The sequence below is a fragment of the Cetorhinus maximus genome, chromosome 26, assembly GCF_964194155.1.
Source record: "Cetorhinus maximus chromosome 26, sCetMax3.hap1.1, whole genome shotgun sequence".
NCBI lineage: Eukaryota > Metazoa > Chordata > Chondrichthyes > Lamniformes > Cetorhinidae > Cetorhinus > Cetorhinus maximus.
In genome coordinates this window covers 37095278-37115182 of record NC_135904.1, presented here as the reverse complement: position 1 = coordinate 37115182, position 19905 = coordinate 37095278, and the positions used below count along the sequence as shown (strand labels likewise).

Here is a 19905-nt window from a genome sequence, read left to right as displayed (position 1 = left end):
TTGACTGTCAATGAAATTTATCAGTGGTATGATTGTCCACATTTGAGACAAATGTGTGCAAGAAACAAAGGAAGCACTGCACATCCAGATTTTTTTTTTAAAAAAAAATCAAATGAACAAGAGTTTTATAATGGAGATTTCTGTAATAAGAAGAGATAAAACAAAAGATAATACATTCTACCATATAGAGTGAAGACAGGGTGGACATGTTGAGCCGATGTGGGGCTCAGGGGAGGAGATACAGTAGAAGTCTCTGTTGTGAGGTAAGGTGGTGTAGAAACATCAGGATGGAGGTGGAGTACCCTATCCCTCAGACACTTGTACAAGTGTTGGGATTGGGGAATAGATTACAAGCGTCTGTAGGGTTCAGTAGAAGGATGGAGACTGTTGCAGTGCTGTTGCCTTCTACACCCAATCTACCACTGCACTATAATTCCCTTGTGGTTCTCTACTCCCACCACTTGACTTTGGGTATTGGGCTCCCCAACACAACTCCTGCTGTGCTGCTCTCTCAAACTCTGTTCCTGGCCTAGAAGGCAACCATGTTAAAGATCACAACTGTGTTCCAGATTTCAGACTAACAATAAACAATGTGGAAGTTCAGGTAAAATCAGCCTGATACTGTGGCTATCATTAAATAGCAGAAAAAGCTGGACAGTCTAGTTGGAGTTAATCAAAACCAAGCAAAATGATCTTCAGTTGAAGTTGAGCTGAGCAGGTAAAAGTAGATGACAATATTAGAATTTGAGCAGTTAATGTTGCAAAATGAGTTAATATCAATTAACCCAATATTAACCAGGAATGGAAACACAGCAACATATTACAAACAGGTAAACATGGTGCAAGGAACTTGACACACAGCATCATCAAGACAAACTCACATCTAGACTTGGTTCCTATAAGGGTGACAACGACACTTGAGAAATAATGGGAACATCTGGATCGGAAGTGATGTGGCAAACAGCAAGGGCCAGCACAGGAAGATGGGATTTCAGAAAATTAAATTTCATTGGGGTGAGGAATCCAATGCTTATAGGGAGAAATGATCAGCAGAAAAAAAAATTGGAAAAACATTTCAAACTATGGGATATTAAATATACAAGATCAATATATACAGTGACTGCCAAACAAGCAGTCTCCGAAACAAGTGAGCAAAGAAACTAAAAATTAATTTTAAAAGAATCCAAGAAAACATTAAATCAGTTTTAAAAAGGCATCAGGTGCACAAAAGGAACCAGGGAGAAATCTAACAAAGACTGTTAAGCAGAATGAAATGGTAAAAAAGATTGGATAAGGAGAATTAAGGGCAAATTTTGCTGGTTAGTTACTGGCATAGTTTGGACAGGCAGAGAAAAAGATTGAATGGGGGTGGAGGGGGGGTACCAATCACCTGGTTAACCCCACCCAACTACACCTTTGGGACTTTCTACTTGTACTGGCATTAGGCATATATCCCCACCTAAAATACATTAAGTCCTCACTTTAAGTCAAATGTCATTTCGCTTTAATGTTTTTTCTGCTTTAGGGCCTGTTGTTCTTATTTGCAACGCCATTTTCGGTTTTATGTCATCTGCACTCTGGGCCAGCCACTGCTGCCACCAGAGGTGCAGGCTGTGGGGTGAGAGCAAGGCTCCGAAATCCTATAGCAGGCATGGGACATTGCCAGCTGCCAATAAGCTGGTGAAATGTAGCACGGCCTCCGGCTCCTTCCACATCCCCCCACACCCTGGGTTCAATCAGCAGCCAAGGACGGGGTTCAGCCCTGCAGTCTGTCAGGAAGAGACCCAGGCTCTGGAATAAAAGGCAGAATGGGAAAGGGTGGCTGTCGGGAAAGCAAGCTCGAAGGGTTGGCGGGGGGTGGTGGGGAAAGAGTAACAAGCAAGGGGAAAGGGGGTCGGGGAGAGAAGCAAGCAAGAAGGTGAGGGCGGAGGGAAAGAGGGAGGGAGGGAAGGAAGGAAAGACACAAAGTGCGAGAGGGGGAGGGAAGAGGGGGAGAGCCCCCCGCCCCCGGCGGGCAAAGGGTGGGGGCTTCCCGGGGGCGGAGGAGGCCATTAGTCAAAAAGGGAGGGAGACAGAAAGGGGAAATTACAGGCCAGTTAGCTTAACATCTGTCATAGAGAAAATGTTAGAAGCTATTGTTAAAAAAAAGTTATAGCAGGGCACTTAGATAAGCTCACGGTCATCAGGCAGAGTCAACATGGTTTTGTAAAAGGTTTAGCCAACGTATTGGAGTTCTTTGAGGAAGTAACCTGCTGTGGATAAAGGGGAACTGGTGCATGTACTGCACTTATATTTCCAAAAGGCATTTGATAAAGTGCCATATCTAAGGTTATTGCAGAAAATAAAAGCTCGTGGTGTAGGGGGTAACATTTTGGCATGGATAGAAGATTGGCTGGCTAACAGGAAGCAGAGGATAAGCAAACATGGGTCTTTTTCAGGTTGGCAGTATGTAACAATCAGTGCTGGGACCTCAACTGTTTACAATTTATATAAAGGGCTTGGATGAAGGGATTGAAGGGATGGTTGCCAAGTTTGCTGATGACACAAAGAGAGGTAGGAAAGTAAGTTGTGAAGAGGGCTTGAGGCTACAAAAAGATATAGATAGATTAAGTGAGTAGGCAAAGATCTGCCAAATGGAGTATAGTGTGGGAAAATGTGAAAGTGTCCATTTTGGCAGGAAGAATAAAAGAGAAGCATATTATCTAAATGGTGAGAGATTGCAGAGCTCTGAAGTGCAGAGGGATCTGGGTGTCCGAGTGCATGAATCACAAAAGGCTAGTATTCAGGTACAACAAGTAATTAGCAAAGCTAATAGAATGTTATCATTTATTGTGTGGGGAATTGAACACAAAAGTAGGGAGGTTATGCTTCAGTTGTACAGGGCATTGGTGAGACCACATTTGGAGTACTGTGTACAGTATTGGTCACCTTATTTAAGGAAGGATATAAATGCATTGGAAGCAGTTCAAAGAAGGTTTACCAGACTAATACCTGGAATGGGTGAGTTGTCTTACAAGGAAAGGTTGGACAGATTAAGCTTGTATCTGCTGCAGTTTAGAAGACTAAGAGGTGATTTGATTGAAACGTATAAGATCCTGAGGGGTCCTGACAAGGTGGATGTGGGAGAATCTATGGGTCACTGTTTAAAAATAAGGGGTCGCACATTTAAAACAGAGATCTGGCGAATTTTTTTCACTGAGGGTCTCGAGCCTTTGGAACACTCTTCCTGAAAAGGTGATGGAAGCAGAGTCTTCGAATATGTTTAAGGCAGAGGTGGATATATTCTTGCTAAGCAAGGGGCTGATAAGTTATCAAAGGTAGGTGGGATGCAGATTTCAGGTTACTATCAGATCAGCCATGATCTTATTATCTGGTGGAGCAGGATCAAAATGGCCTACTGCTGCAGGTGTGGCTATGGGTACCCGCATGGGCCCCAGCTATGCCTGTCTCTTTATGGGGTATGTGGAACATTCCTTGTTCCAGTCCTACTCCGGCCCCCTCCCACAGCTCTTTCTCCGGTACATCGATGATTACTTCAGTGCTGCTTCATGCTCTCGTCGGGACCTGGAAAAATTTATTAATTTTGCTTCCAATCTCCACCCCTCCATCATCTTCACATGGTCCATCTCTGACACTTCTCTTCCCTTCCTTGAACTCTCTGTCTCAATTTCTGGTGATAGACTGTCCACCAATATCCATTACAAGCCTACCGACTCCCACAGCTACCTCGACTACAGCTCCTCACACCCCACTTCCTGCAAGGACTCCATCCCATTCTTTCAGTTCCTTCGCCTCCGTCGCATCTGTTCTGATGATGCTACCTTCAAAAACAGTTCCTCTGACATGTCCTCCTTCTTCCTTAACCGAGGTTTTCCACCCACGGTCGTTGACAGGGCCCTCAACCGTGTCCACCCCATCTCCCGCGCATCTGCCCTCACGCCTTCTCCTCCCTCCCAGAAACATGATAGGGTCCCCCTTGTCTTCACTTATCACCCCACCAGCCTCCACATTCAAAGGATCATCCTCCGTCATTTCTGCCAACTCCAGCATGATGCCACCACCAAACACATCTTCCCTTCACCCTCCTGGCGGCATTCCATAGGGATCGTTCCCTCCGTGACACCCTGGTCCACTCCTCCATCACCCCATACTCCTCAGCCCCCTCCTACGGCACCTCCCCATGCAAACGCAAAATATGCAACATCTGCCCCTTCACTTCCCCTCTCCTCACCGTCCAAGGGCCCAAACACTCCCTTCAAGTGAAGCAGCATTTCACTTGCATTTCCTTCAATTTAGTCTACAGCATTCGTTGCTCCCAATGCGGTTTCATCTAACATTGGAGAGACCAAATGCAGACTGGGTGACCGCTTTGCAGAACACCTTTGGTCTAACCGCAAGCATTACCCAGACCTCCCTGTCGCTTGCCATTTTAACACTCCACCCTGCTCTTTTACCCACATGTCTGTCCTTGGTTTGCTGCATTGTTCCAGTGAAGCTCAAGGCAAACTGGAGGAACAGCACCTCATCTTCCGACTAGGCACTTTACAGCCTTCCGGACTGAATATTGAGTTCAACAATTTTAGATCTTAAACTCCCCCCTCCATCCCCACCCCCTTTCCGTTTCTTCCCCCTCCCTTTTGTTTTTTCCAAAAATTTATATAGATTTTTCTTTTCCCACCTATTTCCATTATTTTTAATGTATTCCACCGATCATTTATCTATACTTTTTATGCCTTTTTAGTCTTATTTCACCCCACCCCCACTAGAGCTGTCTGTACCTTGCTTGTCCTGCTATCCATTCTTAATTATCACATTCTTTTAGATAATATCACCACCTTCAACACCTCTTTGTCCTTTTGTTTGTGACATCTTTTGGTTATCTCCACCTATCACTGTCTGCTTGTCCCAACAACCAACCCCACCCTTAAACCAGCTTATATTTCATCGCTCTCCTATTTTTACTTAGTTCTGTTGAAGGGTCATGAGGACTCGAAAAGTCAACTGTGCTCTTCTCCACCGATGCTGCCAGACCTGCTGAGTTTTTCCAGGTATTTTTTGTTTTGGATTGCCAGCATCCGCAGTTTTTTGTTTTTACCTACTGCTGCTCCTTGTTCATATGTTCATAGGGCAGGGGGGTTGGTGGTGGAGAGGAGGGGAGGAGGAAGAGAGAGAGAGAAAGAGAGGGAGGGAGGGAGGGAGGGAGGGAGGGAGGGAGGGAGGGAGGGAGGGAGGGAGGGAGGGAGGGAGGGAGAGAGAGAGAGGGAGAGGGAGAGAGGGAGGGAGAGAGGGAGAGAGAGAGAGTGACAGATAGAGATAGACAGGGAAAAGGAGAGAGAGAGAGAGAGAGAGACAGAGACAGACAGGGAGAAGGAGAGAGAGAGAGACAGACAGGGAAAGGAGAGAGAGAGAGACAGACAGGGAAAGGAGAGAGAGAGACAGACACAGGTAGGGAAAGGAGAGAGAGACAGACAGGGAAAAGAGAGACAGACAGACAGGGAAAGGAGAGAGGAGAGAGAGACAGACAGGGAAAGGAGAGAGGCGAGAGAGACAGACAGGGAAAAGGAGAGAGAGAGACAGACAGGGAAAGGAGAGAGAGAGACAGAGACAGAAAGAGTGGAAAAGGAGACCAAGACTGTAGGAAAAAAGAGAGACGGTAAGAGTGTGGGGGCAGGGGGAGGGAGAGGGAGAGAGGGTGTGTGTGTGTGTGTGTGTGTGTGTTGGCGGCGGGGGTGGGGGGGTGGGAAAGGAAAGCAAGCGAAAAGTTGAACTGAGTTTCAGTAGTGCTGTGGGTGAGCCACAGAAGCTGTGATACTCAGGGCATGCTTGGCTGATTTAAGTTTTATGTAATTTGAATTTATACAGTATTTCTGTTATATTTGGTGATTTTACTTTACTTTGCAAATTATTTCAGCTAGTAATACACAGTTCTGCACATGAACGGTACAGTATTTCAATTTGTACATTGGCTTCTCTGGGTAAGAAATATCTGAAGGAACCTAACTCTGAACTTCAATATTGTGAATCCTGGGTTCCCACAGGGATCAAAGTTTTTTCACCTTCAGCTACACTACATTGTGGCAAAGGACAGTACAAATTTCCCTCCCTATCTAATGCAGTTTTATAGTCGCACCATAAATGGCCCCAATACTGGAACTACCTATATAAACAAACCTGACCTGGGTCAGGATGGAATTAAGCCCTATCCCATTGCTACCAACTGATATCTGAGGTAAGTGGTGGAATTATTGACTTGGTGGAGAATTTATAATTGCATAAAGTAGTTATTTCGTAGAATGCTCCTAGGAGAAAAAATTATTGGTTCACTATCCAATTAGTATAGCACAACAAATATCATAATCTTTAAAATCAGTGAGCAGGCAGTAATTGCTGAATGAAAAAAAATCTCCGGAAAATGACATTCAGTGTTGGAGGCCAATGGTAAAAACTTGCCTGGACTACTCAACTACTGTTATGGTGTCACAAATAATAGGTTGTGGAGGTTTTCAGACAACAGTAAAATCCCCATGGGCTGAATCCAGGGGATTCGCCACAAATTTGTGTTATGCTTTCGGCCAGAGCTTTGCATTGAAAAACGTCGGGAGTGAGCTCCGGAAAAGCTCCGTAACCTTTTTCTGCTTACTGTGCCATCTTCAGACATGCACGATACAGTCCACCATGTAGTCAATGCAGCCAAACATGCTTCCAGTGTTTGCGTGCCACAGTGCGAAATTCCAGAGCACTGCTACAGCCTTTGTGGCATCAACCAGGTGGGCAAGTGGACTTCATCAGACTCTTCAGGGTCATCGGCCTCCTGGGTTAAAGAACATACTGCATCTACAATTACATCATCTGGCAGTTCTGTTGTGCAGCATTTGGCATGTCCACCTCCATTTAAGTTTCCACGGTTGATTCTCCTGGAATTTCTATGCCGGACTCCCACAGATGCGAGAAAGTGCCTCCTCATTGGGTTGGTTAGCTTAACCCAGCACCTCCTCATTCTCAATGTCTTGTGCAGTCGTAACTTGATTGAGCCCAATGTGGGGGAAGCAGTTGGTAATTGTGGCTTCCATCACCATCTTCCACAACTTCATCATGAGCAATTGGATTGTACTCCTGCTTATCAATGGCCTCAATAACTTAAGAGATCAGCTGCTGCTGGTAGTTTTCAAGTTCCTAATCACCTTCTGATCCTTTGGCTGTAGTGTTAGGAGGCAAGAACATTTGCTGACCTCAAGCATAAAGCTATGTCAGGGTGTAGGGGACAGCTGTCTGAAAATATTCCTTTTCTTTCGCTGATACATTTTGTCCAATTTCCTGATCCACACCTCAAAAATGCTGGAGGTCATCCAGGCAGTTTTATTAGCCTCTTACTGCGTGGGTAGTGTCTTGACATTCGCGAAACAACGTGGCCTTCTTGGACTTTCCGATTACAAGAAGCTGCAGCTTTCCAGTACCACTTACGTTGGTGCAGACATGTTCCTCGCTTCGCTTTCCAACATTCCATGCTTCACCTTTAAACATCAAAGAGCAGTCTGGCAAAATAAATAAAACAATCCCGTTTCATCTGTATTAAAAACGTCTCGTGGTGCACAATCGCTCAAGACATGGGAGACACATTTTGGAGACAATCGTCCGCCATTTCCGCTGTAACATCCACACCCTCACCACTTACTTGCAGAAGACTGTGCCATGCCTTGTCTCGAATCAGTCCAGCCATCCATCACTGCAGGCGAACTCCTTTGTCTGGACGACTCCCCGTTCCTGCAGGATTGGGCTGGAAATGGGAACATTCTCCGCTCAGACTGCCTTTAACCACGTTAGCAGAGCTTCTTCAACTTCAGGATAGGCAGCCGTTCTCATCCTCTTCCTTGTTGGAGAGGATGCCTGCTTGCTGAACTGTTCCAAGATCTTCGCCTTGTGTTTCATAATGGTGGACAAATTAGATGGTGGAATTTCCCATTCCTTTACGATGTATGCTTTCCACTTCGCATCAGTTTTCCACTTGCTTTATCAACTTCACTTTCCCTCCAAGTGACAACACTTGTAACTTTCCCACAGGTTTAGCCATATTCACAAGCTTTGCATGCCCTTTCACAGGGAGATCTCAATGTCAAATGATGGCTTGCCAGTGCTCCATGATTTTGCACTCTTGTGGGTGTAACTCCGCTCTGATTGGTTGATGTTGTCATATGACAAGCTTAGACAGGTTTAGCTAATTCGGCGTTACCAGTGTGGACTTTTAGCTTATCATGGGCATTGATCTATGGGATTTGCTATTTTACCAGCGGGAATGGTTGGCGACTTCAACATAACTGGAATTTCATGTCATCCTACCATGACTCATCGTGATTTTACTGTAATTGATCAAGTTTCAGAAGAAGTCCCAACAGAAAAACTAGAAATGAAACACATATGGGAATTAAGGGTATAATGTGATTCGGAGACAAGGTGCATAGAAAACATAATACTAATGAGAGATGTAGTGTCAGAGTGAGAAAAGTGTTGAATATAGAACCACACGGGTCAGTACTTGGCCTGTTGTACTTTCTTATTTACGTAGGATATAGAGCCTCTAAACAGGCCATTTGATCCAACCAGTCAATGCTGGTATTTAAATATGAGCCTTCTCCCACTATTTACCCCTTTAAACTCTGCACCCATATTCACTTCTCCATCAAGTATGCTTCAATTTCCCCCTAAGTGTGTCATGCTATCTGCTTCAACCGTTCCACATGTCAGCCAGTGCAACCATCTCAACTCGAGTGAAGATTTGTTTTTTTTTGATGACTTGATGAGTTAAGTGTCTATAATATATTGAAGCCCTCTGTTCTGGGCTCACGTACAAGTGGAAAATATTTCTCCACATTCACCCCCTCAAAATTTTGAAGTCCTCTCTCAGACCATCTCGATCTTTTTTCCAGAGAAAAGGGTTCTATCCTACTTAAAAACTTTCCTGATAGTTGCATCCAAGACATAGCCAATGTACATGCTGAGCATGTGGTTTCCCAGGCCTAAACAAACTAGGCCAAGCTCCTACCATGTCTGATGCATGCCTAAATGAAGAATGGTCATTAATACTTTTAAGTCTGCTTTCCACTCCATTAATGGACTTCTGTGCAGTCACTACATTCAATATCTGGAAGAAAACACACTTCTAGCTTCCTCATTCCATTAGTTAATGGATGTATTATAATAGATCCCTTGCAAAATGCTAATTTCCAAAATTATAACATCTTCTAATCATGAAGAATTTGAAATATGGTCCAAATCATGGGCAATTAATTCATTCTGAATAAATTTGTACTTCAATTGTTACCATGATCTCATGGTAAAGAATCTGGATACAAAACATCTGGACCATTTGGACATTATTTTATACCTCTTGAAATAGTTACAGGTCAATCTTAAATTATCAGTTAGTTACCAACTTTACAACCAACGCAATATTCAATCCCTTTATTTCCATACCTCTCAACATGGACAGCATGGTCCTATCACCCTTAATCTACAAAAGATGACTGGACTGCACCCACAAACATAATTGGTCACAAAATCATGTTTTGCTAATCAAGAACACAAGCAATTGTAAATAAATTAAGAGACGTTAAATTTGAGGCATTGTCTTCACTTACCTCCATGCTCTAAAAATACTCGAACACATCTTTCTTTGCCTCTTGCTGCAGAGAAATGGAGCAGCGTCCATCCATTAGCATCGCGACCATTAGGAGAATAGCCTTGTTCCAGCATCTTACGCACTGTATGAACATCACCAGCTGCAACAGCATTTTGGATTTGCAGTTCTTGCTGCAGTTCCGGGTTTCTTCTACAGTGATGATGGAACATGCTAGTGAGTCACGTTGTCACAACAGATGCATGAGGTCAATGCTCTACACCTTCATCAAACTTTAACAAGAATTCACAAATTAGTTAGATGTAATGGCAATCTCCAAATCATTTTATTAAAAAAACAGAATTCTCAATTGAGGAAACCTGGTGGTAAGTTCAGCAAATCTGTCAATAAATAGAATAGATTCTGTTAGAAGATCTGTTTGCTTATAAGCAGGCTTTATTTGTACTATGAATTCTCAACAACAGGCATTGTGAAACAAAAGGGCCTCCTCATACTATTCTCCTTTTTAAAAAAAAATCTATTTGGCTATCACAAGTTTGATACTAAACAGATATTCCCAATGTTCGCTGCTGGAGATCAGTTAAAATTAAACTTAAAACACAGTTTGTATACATCCTCCCTCCCCTCAAAGATATCAAATTGAAGGCAGGCAGCCTTTTCCAAACTACCCTCTGTATTTATAGCTCTGGTAATTATTGGTCTAAGTGTTACACAATTTCATTCTGTTCATTTAGATTGGGTAATTTTAAATTATCACAAAGAACATGTGATTCATGAATTCAACAAGACAAACATCATCGGCGTTAGACATCTTAAAATGCTCTTCTCTTCCCACTATTTATCTGTAAAATGCTCTAGTACTGCTGTGTGTCTGGAAGCACATGTAGGCCAGACCAGGTAAAGATGGCAGATTTCCTTCCCTCCACAACACCTTGGACTGATAAGTGGCAAGTAACATTCACACCACACAAGTGCCAGGTATTAACCTTCTTCCCTACGTATTCAATTGCATCGCCGTTGCTGAATCCCACACTAACAACATCCTTGGTGTTACCATTGACCAGAAATTAAACTGGACCAGCCATAGAAATACTGTGGCTACAAGGGCAGAGACTGCGAATTCTGCAGTGAATAACTCACCCGACTCTCCGAAGCCTGTTCACCATCTACAAGGCACAAGTCAGGAATATGTGGAATACTCTCCACTTGCCTAGAAGAGTGCGGCTCCTACAACACTCAAGAAGCTCAACGCCATCCAGCACAAAGCACCACACTTGATTGACATCCCATCCACTCCACCATCAGCAATGTGTACTATATACAAGCAACACTGCAGCAATTTGCCAAGTCTCCTTTGACTGCACCTTCCGAACCCAAGACCTCTGCCACTTGGAAGGACAAGGGCAGCAGACGCATGGGAACACCACCACCTGCAAAGTTATCCTCCAATCCATACACCATCCTGACTTGGAACTATATTGCCGTTCCTTCACTGTTGTTTGGTCAAAATCCTGGAACTCACTTCCTAACAGCAGTGGGTGTACATAGACCGGATGGACTGCAGCGGTTCAAGGCTACAGCTTACCACCACCTTCTCGAGGGCAATTAGAAATGAACAACCAATGTTGGCTTTATCAGTGACACCCACATACGATGAAAGAATTAAAGAAAGAACGTTGTGCTGTTGGCCAAGGAAAACGCAATTTAGACCCAACAGCACCAACATAATTTTGATCCAATCTCCAGTTACATTCCATTAAATAAAATTCATTTTCTGCTTGAACTAATTATTTCAGAATTCAAGAGACTATAAAGCAATAGATTAAATCAATTAAACTTTCCGGATTAATTACGTATGCTGCATTGTCAGGTAACATGATTACCACATCAAAAAACCCAAGATTGTTTTAAACGTTTGAGCCAAAAGGTGAATAGAGTCTCAAATCTTTCAATTCACTAGTGAACTTGACAGAACAACCGATTGAGCTAGTGCAAATCTTCAGTCTAGGTCTGCAGATTGGCATCTCAGGCAATATCGCAGCTGCTTAAGACAGGGTGCAGCACTGACAGTCAAAGAATTTTAAAATGATAGACTGCCGCCTGATAGGGTCCTGTTTCACTGGGCTGGAATTTTGGTCAAGAGGCCAAGTAATATCATTCGCCAGACCTTTCAGAAAACTGTTCACAAAAATCTAGCCATTTTTATAGTGCAGTTTTCCACTTGTCCTGATACAGTTTGAATCTGGTGCAAAGGTAATGTCTTCTTGTAGAGCAGCAGTGATGTCAACAAGCAGGAAAGCAAGCATTCCCACAGCAAACCAGGAATTCTGGTTCAATGTGATGCACTGTTAACTTAAAAGTTAAAAGCACTTAAGATTCTTCACTATTAATTTATAATTTCAAGTAGTGAAATAAATGATTGAATTAGCTTAAAAACTAAAATAAAGATAAACAAACTTGAAAAGATTAAAAAATATTTGCAGTATTTATAATGCACAAATTTGACATTCCACAAAAATAAATTAGCTTCTTAGGGCCAGTGAGGATGTTTAGCAGCAATTGTGAAGTTAGCACACTGTTAAAAATCTAATTACACCTTATTCAACAAGGTGCAGCTTTTTCCAAGAGTTTTTACAGCAAGATCAGCAAACTAAGGGGGAAAGTTTTCATCAATTGTTTGTCCATTGACGCTGTTTGGGGCGGGGGGTCAGGGGAAAGAGGGTGCCTCAACAGCACACTCTCTGGAGAAGTGAAGAATCACTGACACCAACTTCTGGATCTCTATATTATTCTCTGCATATGCAGACTTCAGAAGTTGCTGTTAATGATGGTGAATGCAGATCATTTCACATTATTACCACCATAAAGTCTGAGCCTTCATTTAAGTGACACATAACCTGCACAAAGCACAGGACAACTGGTAGAAAAAGGCCCGTCAACAAACCAATCACACCTCCAAGATGAATTCAGCACAATTGAGGGTTTCTGTTAATTGAGCAGAATTACAAAACTTTAAGGAGGCTTGAAAAATCCAACTGGTTCTTTCCGACTCCAGGACACTGAAAGGTGCATTTCTAATGTAACTTTTTTCTAATTTACTAAGAAACTGACTATGGTAATAAATGGTAATGAAATTCACACATCCTTTGTTTCTTTTGTTTGAGATGACAATGCACATTTGTTTTCAATCCACCTTTTTGGGTTTTATTAACACCCCTGTCCAGCCTTTATTTTCCAGGTCTGAAGAATGGTATTTTTACCATCTATTCTTTCCATATACAGAGACGAGGAGAATTTTTTTTCTCTAAGGTTGAGTGTCTTTGGAACTCTCTTCCTCAAAGGGTGGTGGAAGCAGAGTCTTTTGAGTATTTTTGAGGCAGAGCTAGATAGATTCTTGGTTAACAAGGGGTTGAAAGGTTATCGGCGGTAGGCAGGAATGTGGGTTGAGGTTACATTCAGATCAGTCACGATCCTATTGAATGGCACCGCAGGCTCGAAGGGCCGAGTGGCCTACGCATGTTCCTAATTCGCATGTTCATGAACAGCCTGCTGCTTGTTTCAAGCCTTTTCTGTTCTTTCAGATTTCTGGCATTTGCAGCATTTTGCCTTTTTATCTACACTGCTATGGGCCCTTGTGGCATCTAGAGGAAGCATCATTTGAGAAATAAAGATTTAGCACAGCAATTTTGTTCTTCTTCATTGAGCATGTTTCATGTACTGGAAGAAAATACCAAAGTGGTACACTTTAGGAGGGAAGCTCTCTGAAGAGTAAACATACCAGCAGTCAAATCTAAAATGCTCCTCAGTCAGGACATTGATACTAGATTCAATCAGAGACTTCAAATACAGTGTAAAATATAACAGCCCATCCGTGTTTACCGTCTGCAATCGCCAGCCACTGAAACATGCATGGAATATTCCAAGTGGCAGCCAGAGGTCCTCAGCAAATTCTAATTGAGCAATGGATACAGTGAGATCAGCAAATCTTTACTTGCTGCATTTGGTTTTGCCCTCACTAATGCACCACATTTACAGGTCAAGTTATCTTTATGGATAAAATGTGTTGTCATGTTTTAGCAACAAAATAGATGCATCAACTGTGCCCACCAGCAATCATGAATGGCCCATCATATTTTGCACAGCACTTGCAGTCTTTGACAGAAACTGGCATTTTGAGATTTTGTCCCAATTAAGTTTTAGGGCAAGCAATAAATTGCATGGGACAGAGTTAGCAACTGTACTAGATCAACAAGAGCCCAGTTGGGTAGACTCATACACCATAAATTGACATGGCAATTTCATGTCTTGGCCCTTTATGCACTTGTAATGCCTACCTGCAATGCAAGACAACTTTGACACATGATTCCCCCCTCAGGATCTACACCGACATTATGTACAGGATCCCAAATTTAAAAGGTATGCAAGCTATAGGGATCTGACCATAGGCAAAGCTACAAGACAGCAACAAATGGTATTAATATAACCAAAGATCTACAGGTTTAATAAACTCGCTAACAAATATAAACCAATTATTCTTCACCATATGGGAATGCTGCTTGAAAGAGTTACAATTACAAGGCGAGTGTGTTTAATGCTGGAGCTGAAAGCATTTGACATCTCAAAAGAAGTTAGCAGTATTTCACCAAACATCACTAGAAGTGAGCATGAAGCTGTTGGACTGTTATGAAATCCAAATGGTTTAACCAATGTTATTTAGTGAAGGAAACCTATCATCCTTAGCTTGTCTGGTCCATGTGACCTCACTCCCACACCAAGGTGGTTCACGCTTAACTTTAAAAAAAAAATTCATTCACACCATGTGAGCATTGTTGACAAGGCTGGAATTTATTGCCCATCCCTAACCAACCTCAAGAAGGTGGTCTTCTTGAACTGCTGTAGCCTGCGTGGTGAAGGTCTTCACGGACTGAGTTCAAGATTTTGACCCAATGAAGAAGTAGCATATATTTCCAAGTTAGCCTGGTAACTTAAGAGATGGACTTGAAGGTGATGATGGTGTTCCCATGTGCCAACTGCACTTGTCCTTCACAGGTTCGGGAGGTGCCACTGAAGAAGTCTTGACAAATTGCTGCAGCACACCCTGTAGTTCATACACACTGCAGCCATGGTGTACTGGTGATGGAGGGAGTGAATGTTTAAGTTGCTGGATGGAGTGCTGATCAAGCAGGCTACCTTGTCCCGGATGTTGTTAAAATTCTTGTGTTGTGGAGTTGTATTCAGCCAAGCAACTGGAGAATATTATGGAGATGAGGAGAAATTTCTTTACTCAGAGGGTTGTGAATCTTTGGAATTCTCTACCCCAGAGGGCAGTGGAAGCTCAGTCATTGAGCATGCTTAAGGTAGGGGTTGATAGATTTCTGATCAACAATAACGTAAAGGGCTATGGAGATAGCGTGGGTAAAAGGCATTGAAGTGTTCGATCAGCCATGATTGTATTGAATGGCACAGCAGGCTCAATGGCTTGATTGGCCTTCTCCTGTTCCTATGTCGTGCCTTTATAGATGGTTGGAAGACTTCGAGAAGTCAGGAGGCGAGTCCCTTGCCGACGACATTTAGCTTCTGACCTGCTCTTGTAGTCATAGTATATGGCTGGTTGATAGGGTTCATCAGTCTTAATTGGCAGTCCACCGAGAAGGTAACTCTGCTATGGGTTAACCAGCAAGGTATACGTCAACTGACAGTGTGGAAGATCACAAATAGTGCCAATAGACTGGATGCTGATGTCAAGGGTAGGTGAGGCTCTTCAGCCTGCTCAGCAGCTCATCTAGGAGAAAGGAAACTCCAAAATCAAACCTACATCCTTTCAACTGCTACACTTATGGCACTCATTGCACTAGTGTACTATGAGCTGTCTTGGACAAGGTAGTGGGAGAAGCTCTGCACAAGCCCCACCTACTTAAATATACTCAACCTGCAGGTTGTTCAGCAAGTCATCAGCCAAAACATCAGACATACCAAGCCCTGTGGGGATGGGGATGGGGAAGTGATGATGGGGACAGGTAAAGGATACTAATGGCAGTCTTCAGTCATAGCCCTGCACATAGGTGGCCTCAGGGTGACAGTCGCTCTCCACAGTTGTGGCAACAGAGCAGACTTTTTCCAGATACAGCACTGCTCTCCCCAGTCTGAGGAAGGGGAAGAGAAGGAACCCTAAACACAGCCTGCTTTTGCTGCACCTGTCAGGTTACCGGTCCTAGCTGGTCATCCATTCCCTGCAGCCAAAACATAAAGAACAAAACTACTAGTCATCATATGAAGCTCGATTCATGGAATGACAGAGCTGTTCTGGAAAACAGTATGAGACCAGAATCCTGGACAGCCCTCGTAGCCAGAATACTGGGCAGGTACAACATCGACATAGCCACCCTAAGCAAAACAAGGCTCGCTGAGGAGGTGGCTGATGCAGGCTACACATTTCACTGGGTGGCAAATCTAAAGCTGCCTTCACAGTGGGGCATGGGCTTTGCCATTCTATCTGAACTTACATGCAAGCTTAAACAGAATTACCTGGAAAAACTCAGCAGGTCTGGCAGCATCGGTGGAGAAGAAAAGAGTTGACGTTTCGAGTCCAACATGACCCTTCAACAGGTCATGTTGGACTCGAAACGTCAACTCTTTTCTTCTCCACTGATGCTGCCAGACCTGCTGAGTTTTTCCAGGTAATTCTGTTTTTGTTTTGGATTTCCAGCATTCGCAGTAGCTTTTTGTTTTTACATGCAAGCTTGACTAACTTCTAAGGGAATCACTGATTGACTCATGGTCCTTTAAGTTTTGCTCCAACAATGACACATACACGCCAATCTCCAACTACTTCTCTCGAAGTACAGCAAGTTTCACCTAACATAATCTTCCAACAAGCAGACAAACCATTGTGGATGCCCCGATCCAAACACAGGCACATTCTGGACTACGTTTTTGTATGACACGAGATCTCAAGGACATGTGCTCTATCCACTCCCTTAGAGGTGCAGAATGCTGGGCCGGCCATTGGCTTGTCAGGAGTATTGCATCTTTGAAAATAAAATCTAAGGTGCTTTGGCACAGAGTCAAGTCACAAAGGAAGCTTGATGTAATTGTTCTTAAAGACATGGCCGAAGGACAAGGACTGGAACACAATCTAGCCACAGGAATTGCTGATATTCCGGAGCACAATATTGCCATTAAAAATACTTGGGACAAGTTAAAAGATATTACTTACAGCATGGCATCCAAAGTCCCAGGGTTCGTTAAATGGAAGCACCAAGACTGGTTCGACATCAATGGCAAAAACATAGGAGAGCTGTTAGACGAACTGCACAATGCTCAAAGATCTTACGTATCTGACAAGAAATCACCAACAAGGAACGCCAATGCGAAACTCATGCTGCAGGCCAAACTAAGAGAGATGAAGAATTGATGGTGGAAAAACAAGGCTAATGAGCTTCAAACAGCTGCTGATAAAAATGACCTGAAGACTCCATATAAAGGTGCATGATCAGTCTATGGCCCCAAAAACCTATGATGTGACACCCATCCTCTTAGCAGATGGCAACCAGCTCCTAACAAATAGACATGAGATTCTCTCTGGTTGGGTAGAACACTTCAGCATTTCTTCACCTAACAATCTATAGTGTGCAATGATAGCACTGAGTCACTTCCACAGCACTCCACTCTGGGAGAGCTTGCTCTCAATCCTTCTCAAGTGGAAGTCACAAAACAGCTTTCTATGGGCAAGTCATCTGGAGCCAATGGCATCCCACCTGAAATATTCAAGTATGCAGGGACTCACATGGTTAGGAGACTTACTAGTCTCTTCTGCCTAATCTGGAACCAGGGTACTGTGCTCCATGAACACAAGGATGCCTCTGTAACTTATCTCTACAAACAGAAAGGAAGCAAGTCCATCCATGACAATCAACATGGAATATCATTTCTTTCAACAGCAGGAAAGATTCTTGCAAGGTTTATTCTTAATCGGATTGTCACTCACCTCATTGACTCTGTACCCAGAATCACAGTGTGACTTCCATGCAGGATAGGGAAGAGTAGACGTGATCTTTGCAGCACGTCAATTTCAAGAAAAGTCCTGCAAACAGAATAAGGACCTCTATATAGTATTCTTGTTCTGACCAAGGTTTTTGACAGTAAACTGAAAAGGACTGCGGAAGGTTCTGTACAAAAAAGGCTGTCCTGAAAAAATGATCAGTGTCATTAGCTCATTTCACGATGGCATGATGACCAGCATGATGCAAAGCGGTGCGTCATCGGAAGCCTTTTTGCTCACCAACAGCACCAAGGCTTGGAGATGGTGGCATAGTGGTACAGTCCTTGGGCCAGTAATCCAGGGGCCCAGGCTAATGTTTTGGGGATGTGGGTTCAAATCCCACCACAGCAGCTGGTGGAATTTAAATTCAATTAATATATTTTAAAAATCTGGAATTGAAAGCTAGTCTCAGTAATGGTGACCATGATGACCATCATCGATTGTGATAAAAATACATCTGGTTCACTAATATCCTTTAGGGAAGGAAACCTGCCATCCTTACCTGGTCTGGCCTATATGTGACCCCAGGCCCAAAGCAAATGGTTGACTCTTAACTGCTCTCTGAAATGGCCTAGCAAGCCACTCAGTTCAAGGGCAATTAGGAATGGCAACAAATGCTGGCCTCGTCAGCAACGCCTACATCCCATGAAAGGATAGCTTTTTTAAAAAAAATAAAAGCAAAACACTACGGATGCTGGAAATCAAACATAAATGCGAAATGCCAGAAAAAACTCAACAGGTCTAACAGCAACCATGGAGAGGAAAACATTGTTAACGTTTCGAGTCCGTATGACTCTTCTTCAGAGCTAAAGAGAACGCTTTAGCTCTGAAGAAGAGTCTTACGGACTCGAAGGGTTAACTCTTTTTCTTTCCACAGATGCTGTTGGGCCTGCTGAGTTTTTCCAGCATTTTCTAAATCGTTTAAAAGTTATGTCTTGGCTCCAGCTGTTTGCCATATAAAGCTTGCATAAAGATTACTGAACAGCTACTGACAGAACTCTTGTACGCAGATAACTGCGCTCTCATAATACATACTCGAGGACATTCAGCTGCTTGTTGATCGCTTTGCCCTAGCCTCAGAACACTTTGGCCTGACAATAAGTCTGAAGACAACTGAGATCTTGCGTCAACACCCTCCCCCCAACCCCCCCCCCCCCCCCACCCCACCCCCAAACGGCCGTGTACTCCAAGACCGCACAGTCATTATCAACACATCCCTCTGTTCGGTACAGGAGTTTGCGATCTTGGAAGTATTCTCACCGATGACACTACGCTGGATGATGAAATCAACAATCGCCTGGCAAAAGCAAGTTCAATGTTTGGCAGGCTGACTCTCAAACTTTGGAAAGAGCATGGAGTTTATCTCAGAACATGACAACGGCTCTTACATCATTTCTTTCTGAGTGTGAGACTTGGATAACCTACCAGCATCACAAAGCAACTAGAAGCATTCCATCTTCACTGTCTGAGATCTATTTGCAGCATCAGGTGACAGAACAAAATCCCCAACACCCAGGTTCTTGCAAAGTGGTGCATACCTGGCATCGAGCGCATGCTCATCAGAGCTTAGCTTCACTGCGCCAATCGTGTGGTTCTGATGGAGGATTCCTGCAGACCAAAATCAGCACTCTTTAGCCAGCTGAGCAGACACCCAAATCACAGGACATTCCAAACTTGGATATAAAGAATCTGAAAGCCAACCTCAGGGCTTGCAAGTTGGATCCCAATAAATGGGAAAAAAAACAACCTTGGAAAGAAACAGGGAAGTCTCCATCATGAAGCAATTTCAACATTTGAGGAGAACAAGGTCAAGTGCCTTCAGGACAAGCACGCACAGCACATGCCTCCATTCATCCCTCCAACACTGATTTCATATGCAGTATTGGCAATTAGTTAAGCAAATCAAGACTTGTCCTAATGTCACACAAGATGACATCAACCTAGACCATAAACCAGTCTTTTCTTTCTGAACACTCATTCGTCAAAGGGACGGAAGAATCGATCATCACATGGCTGGTCTAGTTAAGTTTCTGATCAATGGTCACCACCCAGGATGTTGTTGATGCTGGATTCAACAGTGGCAATGCTGCTGAATCTCAAAGGGAGGTGATTAGACTCTCTTGCTGGAGATGGTCATGGCTGGTACCTGTGACATGATGTTTCTTGCCACTTATCGATGTCTAGGTCCTGCTGCATGCAGGCATGGACAACTTCAGTATCTGAGGACTTGTGA

At 43.4% G+C, this 19905-nt stretch overlaps 1 protein-coding gene across 2 annotated transcripts in view; it reads right to left on the bottom strand.

Moving 5' to 3' along the window:
• asb7 (ankyrin repeat and SOCS box containing 7) overlaps positions 1-17637 on the bottom strand; it is a 41920-nt gene extending 24283 nt beyond the window's left edge. The window contains exons 1-2 of one of the 2 annotated variants that reach the window (XM_078530493.1): positions 17619-17637; positions 9633-9903 (exon numbers count right to left, since the gene is read on the bottom strand). In XM_078530493.1, the coding sequence (XP_078386619.1) occupies positions 9633-9843 (211 nt within the window). In that variant the 5' untranslated portion in view covers positions 9844-9903; positions 17619-17637. Of the gene's footprint in view, positions 1-9632; positions 9904-16847; positions 17025-17618 lie in introns of those variants that run through there. The other variant, XM_078530492.1, reaches the window with a different exon arrangement.
• Positions 17638-19905: the final 2268 nt, after the last annotated feature.